We start from the raw sequence: 21,180 nt of genomic DNA, 5'->3' as shown, positions 1-21,180 counted from the left end.
GATAACGAACATGCGTTTTGGAAATTAATACTTTGTTTATGTTTTGGATTGATGACTTTGCTTTTAGTAATGTTTTATTAAAAGAAATTTTTAGTCTTGAATTTTGGGATGTTACAGAAACTCCCACAAATTACTGTTGGAATCCAAATTCCTTCCGTCCCCAAAGTAGGACAGTTGGACCTGAAATGACTTGACTGGTGACAGTGAAAGCATATATGATCCTTCTAGCAATCCTATTGCACATATCCTCTCTTTCCGCACTTGAAACACCTAAACTTGTGACAAGAAAATATATGGGTTCCCTACACTTTCCACACACCTCCTGGTCCTCCTGACTTCCAGTACCCAGGTCAGTAGCCTCCGACTCCTCTTCATTTACTAAAAGGTCCCTCTTCATCTTTCCTAGTTATGACCCCACAGCCGACACTCCTTTATTAGTCATCTCGGTAGCAACATCTCTCAAAGCTTGCAAGGCTGCAATTTGCTCCTCGAACTTGGCGGTGACCCGGTCCATGACACCGAATAATTCTTCTCGCAAAATATGAGAAACCTCCACAGAAATCATATCCCTTATTTGATCAACGGACGATACCACCCTATCCTGGCCACTCGCTCCCAATCCTGATCTGGATCCCGCCTCAAATCGTTTCTTCATCACCATACTGAACATAAACTAGGGAGATATCAGACATCCCATATAATAATAGGGAACCAACTCCCATCAAATCCCTTGGGGTTGTGACTTCCTTGATACGCGTATGGGTCATGTGCTTTCAGTAGTACGGGCCCATACTACCTTCCACACCCACCCATATTTGTCTCAAGTATCATCACAACGCCCTCACAATATACATATGCATGGAGAGTGCACAATCCTCACTTCTTAGAGGAAGGCTAATTATCTCATAGCCGATCGATTGATCCCGCATAACTCATCCTACCACCAACTGCCACATAACCTTCCATTCGTTCCAATTAACTATTTCATGAATACAATCACATGCCTCACGGATTAAACATTCTTAGAATATAATTTTTAATTCTAGAATGTTTGGACTCAGACAAGAGCTGCACAACAAGACCAAATCCCTTACCCTAAGACCATTTAACCCATGTAGCATGTGACTCAGAGTATTCACCCAATAGTTAGTTCACATACGAAAGAGTCATACAACAATCACTGAGGTACTCTACATAAGATCAGGCATCAAAACTAGGCAATTCTATCATACGATTCATGAGGATCCCTATCTTATCACTAGCATGTTGTTCTAACATATCAAAATATCAAATATCCGTAAGGTATTTTGGGGTCAACTTACTGTCTCCGACTGATTGTACACCTACATCCTCCTTTAGTATTTTGAAAACCATTTGAAAAATCATTTTAAACCCTTGTCCTTACTTTGAGACTAGAGACACACGAGTGTTTCCTCCAATTCACTCAAACAAGGCTTTGATACCAACTTGTAACACCCATAAAAATCAATCTAATTTAAAACTTTTTAAATCATTCAAAAACCGTTAAGTTATTACAAATTGTTTTCAAAATAGTTTAGACATCAAAGTATCCCACAAATCCAGATCATAAAAATGTGAGGAGGTGCACGATCACGCATTCGCCTTCCTGTGATCATCAAAAGCAGCGATGAGCATAGGTGGGTACCCGCCTCATTTAGCGAGAAGCGGAACCGGAACCGGCAGTTCCTAGAAAGTTAGAACCGGAACCGGAACCGCTCTAGGTGGTTCTTAAAGTTTTGGAACCACTCCCGGAACCAGCGATTCCGGTTCTCGGAGCGGGTAACCCAGTTACATTAACTTTGTTAACTTTTGTTGATAAAACCCCAACTTAGTTTGATCCAAATCGAATCAATTCGGACCAAATAGGGATAGAATCGGACCAATATATTCTAAACCGGCCTAAGTAACACACACACACACACATATATATATATATATATATATATATATACATAAACCGGTTTCGGCAGGTACACAGCGGGTAGCAGTTCCGAAAAAATGAGAATTGGAACCGGAACCGCTTAAGGCGGTTCCATAACTTAAGGAACCGGAACTGGAACCGCTTAAGGCGGTTCCAATTCCAGAATCGACAGTTCGGAGGCGGTTTCGGTTCCAAAAGAGGATACCCGGTACCGATGCTCATCCCTAATCAAAAGTACCTGAAACATAATCAACAATTGTAAGATCGAAGCTTAGTGAGTTCCCCCAAAATACCAATGCCATACAAACCATATTAATATCATATAAACAAACAACATGCATAATGAGCCATCGATCTGACTGGACCACCTCGCAGGGCCATCAGTCTATCTGGATCGCTCTTCGAGCCTTCGACACGTCTTGACCGCCTCTCAGGGCCTTCAGCCTATCCTAACTACTCGTCTGGCCTTCAGCCTAACTAGTATGCCCTAACCGGGTCTGCAGTCTATTCGGTCCGCCCTGGGTATGTTGGCCTTCAACACAAAGTAGGTCCGCCTTAACCCAACCCCCAGTCAAACAATCATGTGCACATAAATATCATACATTATCATATATAACAGTCAAACCTATCTAACATGTCACTAATCATAGCAACATCCAATATCAAGGTACTGACCTAACCGATCAATAACATAGCATCATCCAACTATATACCATGATACTAACCTACCAGGTTACTAAGCATATCACCATCCTAACTACCAAGATGCAAATCAATAAGCATATCATGCAATAAACCCGAATACAAATTCGAAAAGGGTCGGTATTAGTGCCTTCGACCCTGTTAGTATAGTGAGGACAACTCACCTTGCAAGTAGTGCTGAACTGGACTGAAAGTCTCCAACCGTTGTCTCACCGAAAATCTCGAACTATCCAAAATGATGAATACTAAGTCAACACATGGGATATCAATCTTGACTAAGGGTCTACAGATTCCATTTTTCCTTTTCTCTGATTTGGTCTAAGGTCTGATATCAAATTCACTTTCCAAAAGTCCATACACATAAGGCCCATTATTGGCCTAATTATTCCAATTGGGTCGTAACTCCCAAATCGAGCCTAATCTTAAGATCATTTACCACTACTGGCCCAGAATACATTTATTCAATAAGCCCAACAAGGCCCATGTCAAACTGGCCCAAAAAGGAGCTTAATCCCGAAGGCCAATTTGTCAAAAGCCCAACAGAGGGCGTACACGGGACATACTCCTCTGGTACGTTGGGCGTACTTCCGTTTGCATTGACCACCATCGGGGTGGTTAACTCAGTACGCTGGGCGTACAGAAATTACGTGGGGCGTACGCAAGGTTTCACCAAAACCCTAGTAAGTGCTTAATGACTTAAGCACTTAAGCCCAAACTCCAGATACATCGACCAAATGTGCCTTAGAACCATAAAGTCTTGAACTTTAAGGCTTTGGACATCCAAAAAGTTCTAAATACATGGTCTTACTCCATTAAGACCTTTCTACTACATGCATGAGGCACTTTTGCCATCGGGACATCATTTTATCACTTAGGACCCTTTCCAGGTTCTGAAAAGGAAAATTTATCTCGTTCAAAACATAATATGCACCAACTTGGGACTTTTTGGGACAAGAAATGGTTTCATAAAGCTAGCATGCAAGATCTACATCATACAAGCTTACAGGTTGGAGCTTTTTACCTCATGGAGCCTCTAGAGCACAAAGAAACCTCAGATCTACAAGCTTGTCTTACTTCTCCAACTTCTTGATGCAACACCTTGTTCTCTGTGACATTCCTATTTTCACGGCCAGAAAAGACCTATTTTTATTTATGGTTTATAAAAAACAGAGTACCTCTTTTAAAAAAATGTTGCGGAATTTGTTCCCAGAAAAACATGATAAATACGTTATCAAGGTATTTCCGAAGAAAAATATTTTTATTAATTTTAAAACATTTGGGATGTCATCATCAATACAGAAACATAAGCATAAACAGAACTTACATTCATTATCACTAGTAATTTATATCTCCTTAATCTCTCACTGTAATGTGATTTCATATCAGCACATGTGATATAAATAAACTAAGTGGGTCAGGTTGGGAAACCTGGTGAGTACATAAGGTTTTCTACCCACAATAATATAATTATTATGTTTAATCTTCAAACAGTTAATCAACCCAATTACTCGACCCCATTATCTTCTTTACTCTTAAGGATCTACCTAAAAAATCAGCTATTCCTCGTTCATATATTCCTAAGGATTATCCTAAGGAATTGGCACGAAGTCTATTGTCACTGGGTTTAAGAACTAAGTCTGCATAGTCACCAGGGTTTATACAATAGGCACTAAGTCTGCATAGTCGCCAGGGTTTAGGTACTAAGTCTGCATAGTCACCAGGGTTTAGGCATCAAGTCCGCATGATCACCAACGTTTAGTCACTAAGTCTGCATAGTCGCCAAGGTTTAGAGTGCACCGGGTGAACACATCGTTCACAACACCTACAGGTTGCGAGCCTGCTAGTGTTCCACCAGACTGTCTAGAATAGTCAGTGGTTGTCATCCATACTCTACTGGATGACGGGTCAATCATTTGGGTAAAAGGATTCTCTCATTGTTCACCTCTCACCCTTATCTCATGGTCTATATCACCTCTAATCTTATCATCCGAATCATATTTCATCTACCCATGTTTGACCCAACATATTTTGTAGATATAATATACATATACAGTTTAATTCATTTGAAGCATGTATAAAATCGTTCATCCAACATAGACAACAAGTATTCACATAATATGCACACATAACACGTCATTTATATAAAATGCTTTGTATCTATGTGTAAGATGAAAGTAATCATGCACTCACCTGATAAGGTGGTGATGCGGTTCTCGAACAATACTTCGATTACTTTAAAATAATTTCCTTCGACAAAACCAAGTACCATTACCATTAGAGTTTAGTCTAACGCTTTACCGATACTAATTAATTGTTGGATTAGTGTCTAAGTCCATAACTATTTTGGTATGTACTTGACCCGATGGTGCATGGTCCTTTTGGGTTGCCTTCACCAAAGCAACTTGATTGGAGAAATGAATAAAGAGAGAGAGGATAATATGATTTATTAGTATGTTATAAGAATAATATATTAAAGGAGAAATCATATTTGTTTAATTAATATTGGTCAATAATTAATTGAGAATTAGTTTTGTGATCAAATGTAATTAATTAAACTAGAGGGGCTGATTTGTAATTATGTGATAGTTACAAAATAAGGTAAGGATTATCTTATTTATATGGTGGACGAATTTAAGGTTGGAAAGCCTTAGAATTCGAGTATGATAAGGATTCAAGGATTATCTTATTGGTTGCTTAATGGATAATCAACTAGATAAGGATAATGACTGAAACCCTATCTCTACACCTATATAAACACCCCTAGGGTCATGAATTCGTGTATCCCTTCCCAAGAGGTCCTAGATACGAATTCTAACCTCTCACCTCTCTCCTTATACCTTCTCCACTTGCTTATGGTGTTTGTGAGCCATTAGAGGAGTGACACTTGTGACTCTAAGCCTTCCAAAGTCAATACAAGGAGATTTGGGATTGTTATTGCTACATAACAATCAAGGTAACATTATAAACTCATTCTTATGTTAATATGATTATTTGAATACTAGAATTAGGGTTTATAGTCTTGGGTTCAAAGCATGTACAATAGAGAAACCTAGATCCAAGCATTAGGGTTTGTATGAGCACATAGGATGTCTTATGACCAAAACCCATGAGTGGTATCAGAGCCTAGCTTGGTTTCAATTGTATTGATGCATTGTATAACTAAAAAATTCGATTTTTTGGATTGTGGAGGCTGGACTCGCCGAGTCCATGGGTGAACTCGCCGAGTCCATGCCTGACTCGACGAGTCAACTCGTCAGATAATGCTTATCTCGGGATTTCTTGCTGTTTTTGGATATGGATAGTTACCTTATCATGCTAGATCAATATAAATCCGATTTTATGATATATATGACTATATTCTTGATCTAATTAAAGATAATTATCAATTAACAAGATAATTGTTTCCTTATAAGATAATTGATTAATTATTTTGAGTAAATTGATAAATTGTTTTGCAAGAAATCATTAAATAAATCAAATATGGATAATTATGTGATTAAATGTTAATATAAAATTATTTGTTATTTGATCCTTGTTGTTATGAAAGGTTTCATATTTTTCCCTTTAGGTTTTATAGTTTAAATTTGAACCCAAAAGTTTTGGAGTTTTGAAAAATTAAATAGTTAAAACCCTAATGTTTTGAAAAAGGTTTCAAAACTTGCCCTCAAGTTTTGGAATTTAAAAGTTGATTAAAGGTTTAATTAGAAATGTTAAATTCTAAAACCCTAGTAGTGTTTTGAAAAGTTCAAATCACACCCTTATGGTTTTATTAATTAATTAAGGAGTATAATTAAAAGAGATTTAATAAATCCATAAAGGTTAGGTTAATTTTTAATTGAATTAAAAGTGTAATTGTTAAAGTTAACCATATAGTATTTTAAAAGTATAAAATACACCCTAGACTATATATATATCATTAAAAGTCTAATATTATATATATGTATGAGTAAAAGTCAGTCTTATCGTTAGTAGGCCTCATTCACGAAGCTGGTCTATAAGGGGTGTTTAAGGAAATTGCCTATAAAATGGCGATTGAATGGGTATCCACTCTTACCCACCGCACTCTTGACTAGTGGAGGGTCGTTAGCCGAACGGGTAGGATAGGACGAAACCTTCCATTATAAGTATAATGAAATACAAAGTAACTAAATGTTTTTCAAATTCCCAATCTTAGTTACTTAGGCAAAAGTGAATTGATGCAATTCCATGAAATTACACTTTGTGCCCTTGCGAAGACGTTAGTGGAGCGTGTGTGGTTTACCGGCACACTAAATGGTTCTAAGCAAAGGTAGCAAAGGGTGACTCAATGTTTGTCATAGTTCGGTGGAGCGTGTGTGGTTTACCGGCACATCGAATAGGTGATTGTAACATGTGAGGGCACCATGTAGTTTGCATGGTTATTCACACCCGCTTTGTGATCCTCGGCATCCCAGTCACAAACAAGAGGGGCATATCGAGATTTAAACATGCCATTGAAATGTTCAATGAATCTCAAAGGATCTAGGAGTTTTCATAGATTTAAAACTTAAATTTCTTTTTCGTTTTTCATGGTGGAAATTAGTGAATCGTCATTCACTTACCTTCAAATGTTCTGCAATTTGGGTTACGGCATCCCTCTCCCGAGTTGTAGGATATTGTGTTGGGTCCTAGCCTTGGAATTTCATTTGGGTGATTTACCAAGGACTCAATCAATCAACTAACTTGAATTCGTTTTTCTCCCGATGTCAAAGTTCGACAACTATGGTCTTCTCAAATCCCGTGGAACAAGCATTCCACGTGAAGATGATATTCCACGATTCGATCGAGGAACAAGAAATCATGCTTCACTTCCTCCTCCTCCTCCAATTATTCTCCCTAACCCACAAGATTGTAAAATTGAAAGGTTCAATATCACTCAAGCCCTTTTGGCAAGTAAACATAAAGAGGGCAAGTCGGTGTGTGCACACGTCTTAGCGATGAAGTCACACATTGATAGATTAAGAATGATGGGATCCGTTGTCGGTGAAGCGATGGCTGTTGATTGGCTTCTTCAGTCACTTCCTAACTCATATAGTGAGTTCGTAAGAGAGTACTATATGATGAACCGCGACGTGACCCTTATGGATCTCACCTATATGCTTATTGCTGCTGAATCAGCAATGGTTTGGCGCAATAGAAAAGCAAAGTTGATTGGTGAATCTACCTTCAAGACCTCTATGGATATAGACAATGGCAATGAAAGACATGCAATGATCGAAAAGTTTGATCATAAGAGAAAGGCGATGTCTGAGGTAGTTCCATGTGTTGTTCCAAAGGAGTCAGTTTGCTTTTATTGCCAAGAGAAGGGGCATTGGAAACGAAGTTACCCTATTTACCTAAGAGATCTAAGAGATGGGAGAGTCAAAAGTATGACTACGCTTTAGGTAAGAATCCACTATCTAACTCCATTAAGTTCCTATTCATTGATTCTTAATACATGATGTGATAAGATTGCATTTGAATGTTTTGAAGGATCGGTGAAAAGAAAGGAAGCTTGATAAGAGAGCAAGATGAATCTAATCACAAGAGATGGATCTCGATCTCATGGACTTGAAGATTGGATTTTGAGCTTAGATAGTTATGATAGAGTTGTTAGAAATTTTCTTTTTACATAGTTTTCAATAGATTTTGCATTGTAAGGACAAATGTTTTTCCGCTGCTTTTATAAATAAAATAAATTTTGTTTGACTTATTTATTTGTTTACTTCCTTGCAATGAAATCATTATGAAAATTGATGTTTGCATATTTCTACAACGAATGGATATGATTCTTAGTTATGTTATTTATGGAAATGTCAAGTGAAGGACTAGGAGATCGAGTACACAAAGTTGTGTGTTGATCGAGTTCACCATAAGAGTAACAAAGATATTCGTCATGATTTACTAAAGGCTTAGTAAATATGATTACACTTACAAGATTAAGTGTAATTTTGAATTGATTAAAGGGTTTAGATCAATAGCAAAACGAATAAGAAGAATCAAGTAGGCAGAAAGATAAGAGTTTCTCCATTCTAAGAAGAAGGGAGAGTAGCTTTTATGCTTTATGATAGGTCTTAATGATTAAGAACCATATCTCAATTGATCCTCTAAGTGAGTCTTGGTACAATTGTATGTCCAAGAAGAGGAATCAAAGATTGATGAAATGGTCAAATCAAGAAGACAATCATACTTCGTTCCAATAACAAGTCTTAAAATTAAGATTGTGACAATGAGTGAAAAGTATCAAAGGTTTATAACATTCATCAAATGTGGAAAGTTGTGATGTCTTGGATAAGACAAAGACCAACTAAGACCAAAATTATGAAGTGTTTTGTTTTGATATAAGCTACACTAACTCTTGAATATTTGTTTATCAAAAAATGTTTTGATAAGAGAATCGTATATGTCAAGGAGTCAGTGGGAGTCTTAATAGTTTTGAAAAGTTTCAAGAACAAATCAAGTAAGCCTTATAGATCATCACTAGCACACGAGTTGAGATTTACAACCTATCGTGAAGACATTATTTTGTTTCTGTGCCAATCCAATCGAGTTAATTATGCATGTGAGTCCTATGAGTTCTCATTTGAATGCATAAAAGGCAAGGACCTTGATCAATGGAAAGTACATTGATAGGAAAAGGTGAGCTGCTTAACTACTTGGAAAACGTGGTGGGCAGCTGTGCTACCATAAGGCAAGAAATCAAGATTAAGAAAGTTCGATCCATATGAGTTTGAATTTGTCGTAAACTTTGGTTTTAACAAATTCACATGGATAGGAACACATACACCGTTTAAATCTAAGTGTCATAAGATTTCCTCCTTCATGAAAATGATTGTGAGAAAATGCTTTCACTAAGAAAGATTTTAAAAGATAGTGATTGTAAAATTGCATTCTCGAATTCGATCATGGTTACGACATCCCTTTCCATAATTGAATTGTGAGGTTCGGCAATTAGTCTTAATTGTTAAGACACACATATGAACTATCTAAGGCAAAAGTGTATAAGTTCAAGAAGTCTTAGAAACATGAACTTAAGAAATTCAATAAGTATTGTTTTTCTGAAAGTTAAGATGTTTATGAATGCATGTCGAAGCTAGTGGGAGCATAAGTGTTATGTTTTATAATAATCATCATGATAGTGGGAGCATAAATGTTATGATTGTATGATTATTAAGGCAAGTATTGCATAGTTGGCAATATTAATTATAGAAAACAAGAGTCATACTTTGCAAAGTTGTAAGAGTTGAAAGGTTGTTTTGCTATAATTAAGGGAGAGAATATTATGCTTCATTTCAAATCTAAAGGATTAGGTTGTGAAATGTTAATAAACTTAGTCAAGGGTACATAGTGTGTTCTTAAAATTTCAATTATGATTACGACATTCCTCTTCACAATTCTAATTTTGAGAACATAGCAAATAAAACATTATGCGTCGTGTCCCATACGCTTCGAGTATAGGATCGATTGCAAATGATTTAATGTTTTACCATTCTAAAATTTTCCAAATGTCTAGCGCATTTAGAGGGAAAAGGGACTAGAATCAGTTTTGACTAAAATAATTAAACAACTATCAAAGGACAATCCAAAGTTCGACGAGGATTGGTCGCTTGTGAGTAGTTGGAAGTATAGTATTGGAAATTATGGAAATGTTTCCATATTGGATGGACAATATCGACATCATTACGAATAGATAAGATTCTATTAAGAAATTAGTTGTCATATGGAAAATATGGAAGCGTGTCCATATTGGGAAGTAAATATTGAAAATCTATGTCTAGATTAGAAACCTTTATGCAAAAGGATGTTCAAAGGAATGTACTTTGAGTGAGAGACATTGTATCTAAGGAATTGTCTTGTAACAATCTCCGATAGAGGACTTTATAAAATCATTGGCAATAGTCTTTGTGACTTTGGTGCAGTGATATTACGAAAGGATCTTTGCATAAAGTGTTAGAATCTAGCATATTCTATAAGTAGCAAGAATTTGATATTCTTACACTTAAGAAAATGGATTTGGAGTTGTAAAATGAGAATGATTGGAAATGTGTTCAATTTGTCTATTTCACAAAAGTAAGAACCATAGGTAAACATTGTGTGCATGCTAGGAGCATAGGACAAGTGTAATAATTCAAGTAAGAAGTTGATTACCCGAAACGACAAATAATGAGTAATCGATATGGTGATAAATAAAACGTGTTTTGTTTATACTCAAAGGTTTGAGGCCATATGGGATTAGTATTATTCTTGTGTTTCACTTTGCATGTTTTGACTTCCAGAATAATTGAGTTTATTAAGAATAATCGAATTATTCAAACGGGCCACAATCGTTCATATGTTGGAAGTAGATATGAATGAAGACTGTCATGAATTGGTGTGTGGATTGTCTAGAAAAGTATTAGACATAAGCAAATGTTTGTTGCAACGTTCATGAGTGCTTATGAATATGATTTGAGCATTGGATTAAACCCACACTCACTTGGATCACTATCTCGAGTGATTAGTGAGACGATAACATCTTATATTCTTGAAACCGAGATGTGTGAGTTGTATCTTGCTGATCGGTTGCACATTGATAATATGTAAACGCACCAGTAACTTGGTGTTATAAAACATATTGTTGTGTGTATTTCGGTGAGTGAGTGCAAGCGAGCATTGTATCAAAGTTTATCCGTTCCTTTTATCCAAAGTAGGATAAAAGCGATATCTTTGGGCCCCTCGATGGTTTAGTGATGACATACGTAAATGCTCGGCCGGGCTAGGGCTAATTTGATTTGTTCAGTTAATCTGTCGTCATAAATCAGAAATCGAGATATAGTACAAAGAGAATGATTTAAAATCATATCTCATACGATATCTAGAATGGAGGAATATATGATCCCTTATCTAAGGACACGCGTATCTGATATGATCAGAGTTGACAGCGGCTTTGGAAAGCTACGATTGCAGATCAGGATCTGAAGTCATACGCAGAATAGTTGTTAGACTTATCCAAGTGGGAGACTGTTGGATTAGTGTCTAAGTCCATAACTATTTTGGTATGTACTTGACCCGATGGTGCATGGTCCTTTTGGGTTGCCTTCACCAAAGCAACTTGATTGGAGAAATGAATAAAGAGAGAGAGGATAATATGATTTATTAATATGTTATAAGAATAATATATTAAAGGAGAAATCATATTTGTTTAATTAATATTGGTCAATAATTAATTGAGAATTAGTTTTGTGATCAAATGTAATTAATTAAACTAGAGGGGCTGATTTGTAATTATGTGATAGTTACAAAATTAGGTAAGGATTATCTTATTTATATGGTGGACGAATTTAAGGTTGGAAAGCCTTAGAATTCGAGTATGATAAGGATTCAAGGATTATCTTATTGGTTGCTTAATGGATAATTAACTAGATAAGGATAATGACTGAAACCTATCTCTACACCTATATAAACACCCCTAGGGTCATGAATTCGTGTATCCCTTCCCAAGAGGTCCTAGATACGAATTCTAACCTCTCACCTCTCTCCTTATACCTTCTCCACTTGCTTATGGTGTTTGTGAGCCATTAGAGGAGTGACACTTGTGACTCTAAGCCTTCCAAAGTCAATACAAGGAGATTTGGGATTGTTATTGCTACATAACAATCAAGGTAACATTATAAACTCATTCTTATGTTAATATGATTATTTGAATACTAGAATTAGGGTTTATAGTCTTGGGTTCAAAGCATGTACAATAGAGAAACCTAGATCCAAGAATTAGGGTTTGTATGAGCACATAGGATGTCTTATGACCAAAACCCATCATTAATAGCCTAGCTATTATTACTATTATATAAGCGTTAAAAAAATACTCTTCGCCACTATGTACAGACAGGGGCCATACATGAAACACTGGAGGGCAAGATCATTTTGGCATATAACACTTCTGAATCCAGTAACCCAAGCGGCCCTCCAAAACAGATTCCCGTACCGCGAGTGGTTAAAAAGATATTACAACAACACTTATATAACCCATAATAATAGCCCAAATAATTACCATAAGGTTCTAATAATGTTACTATAATTAATTAAAAGCTATGTTAAAAATAGCGTAGGCGTAACTCACTTTACAATGGGTTTTCTTGAAAACCGAGTTTCGCTTGGAGCAGCATTTCCGAACCGAAAAACCCTTTTTCTCAAGACTCCGGGAGCCTCGTGGCTTCCTTCGGTTGCTAGGGGTTTACCTAGTCTTGGGGGGGGGGGGGGGGGTTAGGGGGCTTAGAGAGAGAAAGCAAAGAAAGAAAGAGAGGGTGAAAGGTGTGAGAAATATGAAGGATTCACCCTTTATTTATAGGGGTTTTATAGTAGAGTAGTCTCTAAGTTTCATCCGTATCTTCCGCGTACGAGCTTAGTTTTCTACGTTATTTATATCCACGTGTTGGTATTTACAAGTACTATAACTTTCATTTAGACACCGTCGACTAATTCTCATTGTATCTCAGATTTACAAAACTGTATCAAATTCGTTGCGCTTGAAGAGTAGAGACTAAATTTCGTCCATATCTTTCTCATACGAGCTTTATTCTCGATGTTCTTTATATCCACGTGTTGGTATTTACGATCACTACAACTTTCATTTTGACCTCGTCGGCTAATTCTTATTCTATCTCAGATTCCAAATCTGCATTGAATTCGTCGTGCTTAAAGAGTAGAGACTAAGCTTCGTCCATATCTTTCGCATACAAGCTCCGTTTTCGACACTCTTTTTATCGTTTAACTCCTATTAACAATATCTTCATTTCTTGTTTAGATTATTCTGGCTAAAAATCGACCGATCTAAAATTCGAATTTCCAAGCTGTTTATTGTTATGCTAAATCATAGAAAAATCAGAACTTACTATCGTTTAGATCACTAAGGCTAGAAAGTATTTTATCGTGTTCACTTTTTACGATTCCGGTGTCGTGCCGGTTTTGCCGTAAACTTCGACGAATCATAACTTCTTCGTTATAACTCGTATTTTAGCGTTCTTTATATGTACGAAACATTTGTGACATATAATATAACGTGGTTAAGATTATTTATTCTAAATAATCTTTTGTCGAAAAATCGTTTTCGACACTTATTGCCTCTAAATTGACTAGCCCGGATATACAGACGTTACATTCTCCAACTACTTAAATCACACCCTTTTAGCTCACACACTCAATAAAGGGGTTAGGTTTGGGGAAAACGACTCAAAGTTATGGAGACTGAGATGATGGAGGGTTTTGAGTTTATAAGGACGTTTATATAGCAACCAAACCCTAAATATTAGGATTTCCATATGACGTGAGTACGCTTAGCGTACACAATTGTATGCCTAATGTACCTTATGTACGCTTAGCGTACTCTTCCTGATCTCAATAGTTGCAACTTTATCCCTTAGGCTTCTTATGGTTCGACTCTTCCCACCACAGGGACTACAATTGACAATTTCATAATAGAAAAGAGGATTTGGAAATACCTGCAATATATCGGGATGTTACCGAATGATATGTACGACTCGCAGTTATGTATGTCATGTATGGATCGTTTGATATGTATGGTATGTAGTGTTTTGGGAAAATCACCAAGCTTTGTATTTACGTTTTTCAGTTTTGTTTCAGGTACTTCAGTTTTCAAATGAAAGAGCCCGGGACAATCGCAATACATATACCCATGTTTTCCGTAACATGTGATCTTTGAGATCGGACTGTGATGATTGTTTTACTTGATATGATTTTTAATGTTTTGAATAAAATTACATTAGTGTTTTAATTATAATAAGACTGAAATTTTTACTTTGGATTTTTTATTGTTACAGTAATACTTAATGTAAAATATATAGAATGATTGTTTTTAAATGTTATTTCATTGTTATAAATTTTATAATTAATAAATATCACAAATAAAAATATTTAAAGATAAAATTAAAGAAATCAATAAATATGAACCAAAGCGGTTTAAGTTACTTGCATATGGTTGGTTTTTCGCTAGTGTCACGTACATTTAACTTTTGATATTTAATAGTCTTCAAGGCTTAACCAACTACCACCACGTCGGCAGATCCAAACAAACACAAATTGCCTTTCAATCAAAACATTTCCCCAGAAGTGAAGCTCAGATCGGCTCGCCATAACCAACTACCACCATACCAATCAACAATGGCTTCTGCAACCCTCATTCATCCTCCCTCTCTATCTCACACTTCATCTCAATTACCGACTGTTTCTAGAACATATCCCTTTATTGCTTCTCTTTCTAACCCTCCACTTTCCTTTTCCTACCCTAAAAACCAAATATTTCGTTCAATAACATTCGTTCCCCAAATGGGTTTAGCTTCTTTTTCTTCTTGGAATGGCCTCAGGCACAATGGGTTTTCAATCTCGCTAAAATCTTTGAGATTTGGTAAGTTTCTTTTATCTAGTAAGTTAATGTTCATATATTGATATACTCTCCCTCCGATCATAGTCAAACTCATGGATTTTCAACTAGAGAATGATGTAGATTGTAGACTCCTGTTATGAATTTGACACCAACTTCGACCTTTTCATAGTTGATTAGAGCTAGCTGAAAAAACAGTAGAAAACTCTGAAATGCATATCAATTTGTAAGTTGAAAAGCTCTTAGTTTGACTAAAAAGTCAATCCTTTTAGAACAGAGGGATTAATCGATTATGAATGAGTTTGTGTTTTTTACGCTTGATATGCTTGTGGTGATCTGCGTATGCAGAAAAGAGAAAGAAATGTCGAGGGAAAGTTGTGTTTGCATCTTTATTTGGAGTTGGGGCTCCTGAAGCTTTAGTGATCGGAGTAGTCGCATTGTTGGTTTTTGGCCCTAAAGGTCTTGCTGAGGTATTGTATTTTATCACCTTAAAAACCCTAATTTCTTGATATCATTTGCATTTAATCTGATAAATCATAAATGTGTTTGCTTTTGATTGCAGATTGCAAAAAATCTAGGGCAAACTTTGCGAACATTTCAACCGACAATTAGGGAGCTTCAGGTAATGTCTTCAAACATAATTTTCACAACTGTGAAATAAATTGGTGTCATGAATGGTCTGTATATTTTTATAGGAAGTTTCTAGGGAATTCAAGAGCACCCTTGAAAAAGAAATTGGCCTTGATGAGCTCAAAAATCCGGCACTACGCAACACCAACAACATACCTACTTTGTCGTCGACCCCTTTATCTGTTTCTACATCTGAAAATTCTCAGGCAACAACCACAGACACACCTGCTGCTGCCACCACCACCTCCGCTACTGAGGATTCTCAGGCGGCAGCAACACCTCTTGGTGCCACCACCGAGGATACTCAGGCAACAACAGCAACTCCTGTAGGCGTCACTGAGGATTCTCAGGTAATAGCATCACTCACCACCGGGGATTCTCAGGCGCTAGCAACAACTCCGACAGCCACTTGATAGCTAAATCGACAAGCATAATATGAAATGTTTTTCATTAAAATTGAGGATAAATAACTTGATGAAAAGTATGTTTTGAAGCTCAAAGTTAAATCGACAACCATAATGTGATAAGCTAATTTGGAAAATTTACAGCCCACTAGTTTTTCATTTTTCATTACAATTTGTTGAATTTTTAGGTTCTCAAGCAAAAGCCTCAACATGGTTCGCTAGCCATTATTTCAATAATATCATGTACAATTTTATTCATTTAATAGGAGCCAGGGATGTTATTCAGCTTGGTTTTTTGATTTTCGATTAAAAAAATTCGTTTTTTTTTTTTTTTTTTTTTTTTTTTTTACATTCTAAATCTAAACCATTACGAAACCAAATAAGATTTTATCCTTTTTTTTTTTTAATACATTTTAAATCTTTGTGCGAAATGGGTCCAATTACGCGGCCCAAGTTTGCTGGTCCATCCGTCAATGAGTTATGGAATGGAAAAATAAATAGATCAAATTATATAAATACTCCTTGTGGTTTTTAAATTTGCAAATTTTATCTATAACTTTTTTTTTTTGTTATACGTATGGTCTACGTGGTTCTAATTTTATGCGCGGTTCGTCCCTTATGCATACAAAAATACTTATATATATTTTTTGTTTTTTATTTTAAATGATTTTTATACAAAACAAGGAGAAAAACACTCACATACCCAAATCACTTACACTTATACCCGTCCTCACCACGGTCGTTCTTCTTTTTGCTTCCTATATCCTCCACTGCCGCCTTCGACAACCCTCATCACTACCCATCGTTCACTTACAAATACCCCCAACCATTCATTCATTTTGTAGATACATCATCGAAACCAACACCCTTCATCTTATCAAAGCTAAGAATATTGAGAGAGATTTCGTACCCAAAAGGCGACACCTAATCCTTCGTTGGAAGAGATTGATTTGAAAGCGGAAACTATTTGCTTATTTTTTAATTTTTAATTTTTTGTTGAAGGGGATTCGACTCAGTGTCGATAAAGATCTTTCATTTACTATATCAATTTGTTTTTAAACCTATTAATCAACACTTGATCATTGCTACTTTTTCTTCATAGCGTTGTCCTGTGCGTACACCACATGCTCATTGACATAATTTCTTTATGATTTGAGATGTTATATCTAATCTTTTGTTTGCGATAGGCATGTTATTTGGGACGGAACCAACCCAAACCCGAATAAATTGAAAAACGAATAAGACTATTTTAAGAAACCGAAAACTAGACCGATTAAACCAATACGAGTCAGATTCGGTGCGGGTATTACTCAGTCTGATTCGGTTATTACCCGAATAAATCAAATAACATTTACAATATAATTAAGGACCGAATAGTACTGAAAAGAACTGAATAACCAAACAAATTGGATAACATTTACAGCAATCTAAGGAAGTCAAATTATTTAAATTCAAATGTGGATCAATGATCCAACCATAGCTCCACAAATATTAAAATATTCTTCTACGGGGACAAAACATCTCGAACATATGCATGATCTATTACCATAAAGTAAATGTTAGTTAAAAAAAACACATTTAATACCCCTATGTTTAGGTACCTCTATCTCATTGAATATACACATGTAATTATGTAAACAATAACGAAGACGTTATGCTAGTTCAAAGTTGCCATAAAATTATGTAAACATGATGAAATAAAAAATTCAACTTTAATAATGCATGTTTAGGGGTTAGTATCCCATCGAACATGTACCCAAAAAATGAATGTAAACTATGTAAATAATAATTTAGTTAATGAACTACAAGATGGGAAAAAAATCAAGCAAATCGGACAATTAACGAAGACATTATGACAATTCAAGTTGCCCTAAAATTGATATATTTTCAAATTTTGGTTCGGTCCTTTAGGCTCGATCAAGACGTTATTCGGGTAACCTAGACTGAATAAGCTTAAAATACATACCCGATAACAGACCTAAATAACTTATTTGTTTATAATTCGGTTCGGTTCGGTTTCAGTTTTTTTTTATCAGGTTTACGGTCCAAACCTTCAATCCTAGTATGCACCATGATTGAGCTGCCATGTTTTCTCTTATTTAACATTTATGTTTGATTTTCCATGTCTTCATATTAGTGAACTTTTCACCATAACCACTATAGAATATGGCAAACTTGTATTTTTCCCTAATACCTTCATAGTCGATTCCAAAGCTTATCTTCCATTCATGCTTATGTGTTCTTCTTTGGTGGGTTTAGATTGTTAAGTCTCAACTCTTTATTATCTTCATTGAAGAAGTAAACCCAATAACCTCCTTGCCAAATGAATTTCAATCAGGATATTGATACAAAAGCACTATATATACTCGATTCCAAACCTAGAAATTAACTTGACAAAAAGTGCGTCTGTTTTGTGCTACATTTATGATTTCCAATTACAAGTTTGATGATGATACTAGATTTGATTTCATATTTATGGTTTGATCAACATATCAATTCAAAACAATGTATTTGGGGTGCATTCCAATCAACTCTAGATTTTGACATTTGATTTGTTTCTAATCAACTTTATATTTCAATTTTCTTTCATTCATCTTTATCATCAAGGACTTTACCTAGATTTTGTCCAATAGAAGGGAGATATGAAAAGATTTATAACATGCAAGTCTTTGAGGAGAGAGAAGAGTGAGGGTGTTTTTTTCATTATTTTTTAAATTTGAAATTAACCAAAAAGATAAAAGATAATAAAAAGAGTGTAAATGACTAAATGTTATTTACTTTGGGTAAGAAATTTAAAACATAAGGACCATTCTTGTAACGAAAATGTTTTGGAAGAAAATATGAGAATCCGATAAAACAGCGGGGACCATTTATATGTGTTGGTCTAAAATATTCTATGACAGTACATGAGCGATTGCCGAGAGATGCGGAACCAGAACCCTAATTAACAATCCCTTATTCTTATAAGAATCCATAAACCCTGCTAACTACTTCACACATAAACCCTAGCAAGCCGCAACAGCAGTAATCCTATTTTTGAATACAAACATGAGAGCTCCAATCAGAGGAGGTATGCTTCTCTCTTTAATGCAAACAGTAATTCTATTTTCTTTACTGACGTGATCTTTGTATTAAACGAATTTATTAATGTTTGATTATAGGACGTGGTGGAAGCGGTGGATTCAGGGGTGGCCGTGGAGATGGCGGCGGTAGAGGAAGAGGGGGTGGAGGAGGCAGAGGCAGAGGAGGTGGAGGATTCAGCGGCGGAAGAAGCGCTGGTGGAAGAGGCGGTGGTAGAGGTCGCGGTGGTGGCAGAGGAGGACGTGGTGGTGGAATGAAGGGAGGGAGTAAGGTCATTGTTGAACCACATAGACACGATGGCGTGTTTATTGCTAAAGGTAAGGAAGATGCTCTTTGCACTAGAAACATGGTGCCTGGTGAAGCTGTCTATAATGAGAAGAGGATCTCTGTTCAGGTACAAATTACTAAAAATTCTAATTAGTCTTTTCATAGTTAAGATATATATCTGATTTAGAGCGAATTAGTGTCTGCGTTGATTTGATTTTGACATTATTTTTAATTTGTTTGGATTCAGAATGAAGATGGAACAAAGATCGAGTATAGAGTATGGAATCCCTTTAGGTCAAAATTGGCTGCTGCTGTTCTTGGAGGAGTTGACAATATTTGGATGGTAAGTTTTGTACAAAATCATTGATCCAACATAAGCAGTGATGTTCAATTGATCATTGAGCTTTTTTCTTATTTTATGGTTTCAGAAACCTGGTTCTCGTGTCCTTTACCTTGGAGCTGCATCTGGCACCACAGTTTCTCATGTATCTGATCTTGTTGGACCTGTAAGTCGTTCATTAAAGATTATTGCTTTTCTCATTCCATATGATCATATCTAAATCGCTAACAAGAAGTTAATTGCTTTGTTCCTTTTCTATTATTAGACTGGAGTTGTGTATGCTGTTGAATTTTCCAATAGAAGTGGTAGAGATTTGGTGAATATGGCTAAGAAGAGGACAAATGTTATTCCTATTATTGAAGATGCCAGACATCCAGCCAAGTACAGAATGCTTGTTAGCATGGTTGATGTTATTTTTTCTGATGTTGCCCAACCTGATCAGGTCTCTCTTTCCTTCTTTCACAACATTATATACTTACATTTACTGCACTCCCAAGTTTTTTTTATTAATCTTTTACATTGTTTTTGTTTATTGTCACCACAAATATTTCTATTATATCTGTCTTTTTTGGTTTCATTCTTGGATTCTGTTTGATTTACAATATGGCATATGATGAGCTACTCGGATTCCCCTTCAGGACATCTTGTATGATGCAAAAACCGAGTTTCTGATGCCACTTTTGTCGTTTGATTCGATTTTTTCTACCCTTTTTCTAAAATGGTTACAAGGGTATCTTAGCTCTACCATTGTACTTGATTGTTTTGTATTTCCTTTTTCAGGCTAGAATTTTAGCACTGAATGCATCCTATTTCTTGAAATCCGGAGGCTATTTTGTTATATCAATCAAGGTCAGTTGTTGAACCTTATATCAATCAAGGTCAATCTTTCATAATAAAGTAATTAATAAAAACATATATTTCAATAGGCAAACTGCATAGATTCTACAGTTCCAGCTGAGGCTGTATTTGCTTCTGAAGTGAAGAAGCTGCAAGCAGAGCAATTTAAACCAATGGAGCAAGTGACACTTGAACCCTTTGAAAGAGACCATGCTTGTGTTGTTGGAGCCTATCGGGTTCCAAAGAAACAAAAACCTTCTTCTTAAATCTTAAAACTCTTTTTTTTTTTTTTTTTTTTTTATTTTTTATTTTGCTTCAGACAAATTCTACAAAACTTGAGATTTTATTTAATGAAAAAATGTACACAAGAATCATGATCCATTTTAAGGCTTTTGTGATGTGAATTGGTTGTTTCAAAAAGTGGAAAAATGCATTGATACCCCTACCCCGCTTTTCTTGATTGCTTGATGCATACAAATTGTGATTGGAAACTGAAGGACATTGTGATAATGACAACAACCCTATTGAAGGTACATTTTTCTCATTAGGAACAAATGACATGACATTACATAAATTAGGTTGATGAAAGTAATCGACAAAAGTT

General features: G+C 35.8%; 2 protein-coding genes and 1 non-coding gene across 4 annotated transcripts; all 3 read left to right on the top strand.

Annotated features, from left to right (window-relative positions):
- The first annotated feature begins 14,659 nt into the window (after window positions 1-14,659).
- LOC145013366 (sec-independent protein translocase protein TATB, chloroplastic-like) lies at window positions 14,660-16,210 on the top strand. The gene is made up of 4 exons (XM_078972159.1): window positions 14,660-15,041; window positions 15,366-15,487; window positions 15,580-15,639; window positions 15,713-16,210. Exons 1-4 carry the CDS (start codon window positions 14,798-14,800, stop codon window positions 16,058-16,060), a joined length of 774 nt encoding a protein of 257 aa, XP_078828285.1. The 5' UTR covers window positions 14,660-14,797; the 3' UTR covers window positions 16,061-16,210.
- Window positions 16,211-18,956: 2,746 nt separating this feature from the next.
- On the top strand, window positions 18,957-20,980 carry LOC145012878 (rRNA 2'-O-methyltransferase fibrillarin 1). 2 transcript variants are annotated; one of them, XM_078971677.1, is made up of 7 exons: window positions 18,957-19,121; window positions 19,213-19,526; window positions 19,647-19,742; window positions 19,828-19,905; window positions 20,005-20,181; window positions 20,520-20,588; window positions 20,666-20,980. In XM_078971677.1, the coding sequence occupies exons 1-7, from the start codon at window positions 19,100-19,102 to the stop codon at window positions 20,840-20,842; spliced, it is 933 nt and encodes a 310-aa protein (XP_078827803.1). In that variant the 5' UTR covers window positions 18,957-19,099; the 3' UTR covers window positions 20,843-20,980. The 2 variants fall into 2 exon arrangements, with proteins under 2 accessions (XP_078827803.1, XP_078827804.1); XM_078971678.1 differs by having other exon boundaries at window positions 18,959-19,121; window positions 19,372-19,526.
- LOC145013679 (small nucleolar RNA snoR60) lies at window positions 20,344-20,415 on the top strand. The gene has a single exon (XR_013665226.1). It is a non-coding gene; the product is annotated as a small nucleolar RNA snoR60 (small nucleolar RNA).
- Window positions 20,981-21,180: the final 200 nt, after the last annotated feature.

The sequence above is a fragment of the Lactuca saligna genome, chromosome 8, assembly GCF_052625555.1.
Source record: "Lactuca saligna cultivar CGN05327 chromosome 8, ASM5262555v1, whole genome shotgun sequence".
Taxonomy (NCBI): Eukaryota; Viridiplantae; Streptophyta; class Magnoliopsida; order Asterales; family Asteraceae; genus Lactuca; species Lactuca saligna.
Note: the sequence above shows the minus strand (reverse complement) of the source record. Positions and strands in the feature narration are given on the sequence as shown.

Bases quoted from the DNA above. Each gene is read 5' to 3' on its own strand.
- LOC145013366 (XM_078972159.1), top strand. From the start codon at position 14,798: ATGGCTTCTGCAACCCTCATTCATCCTCCCTCTCTATCTCACACTTCA. The intron at 15,488-15,579 runs GTATTGTATTTT...TTTTGATTGCAG, and splicing joins GCCCTAAAGGTCTTGCTGAG to ATTGCAAAAAATCTAGGGCA. The intron at 15,640-15,712 runs GTAATGTCTTCA...ATATTTTTATAG, and splicing joins CGACAATTAGGGAGCTTCAG to GAAGTTTCTAGGGAATTCAA.
- LOC145012878 (XM_078971677.1), top strand. From the start codon at position 19,100: ATGAGAGCTCCAATCAGAGGAG. The intron at 19,527-19,646 runs GTACAAATTACT...GTTTGGATTCAG, and splicing joins AGAAGAGGATCTCTGTTCAG to AATGAAGATGGAACAAAGAT. The intron at 19,906-20,004 runs GTAAGTCGTTCA...TTCTATTATTAG, and splicing joins TATCTGATCTTGTTGGACCT to ACTGGAGTTGTGTATGCTGT.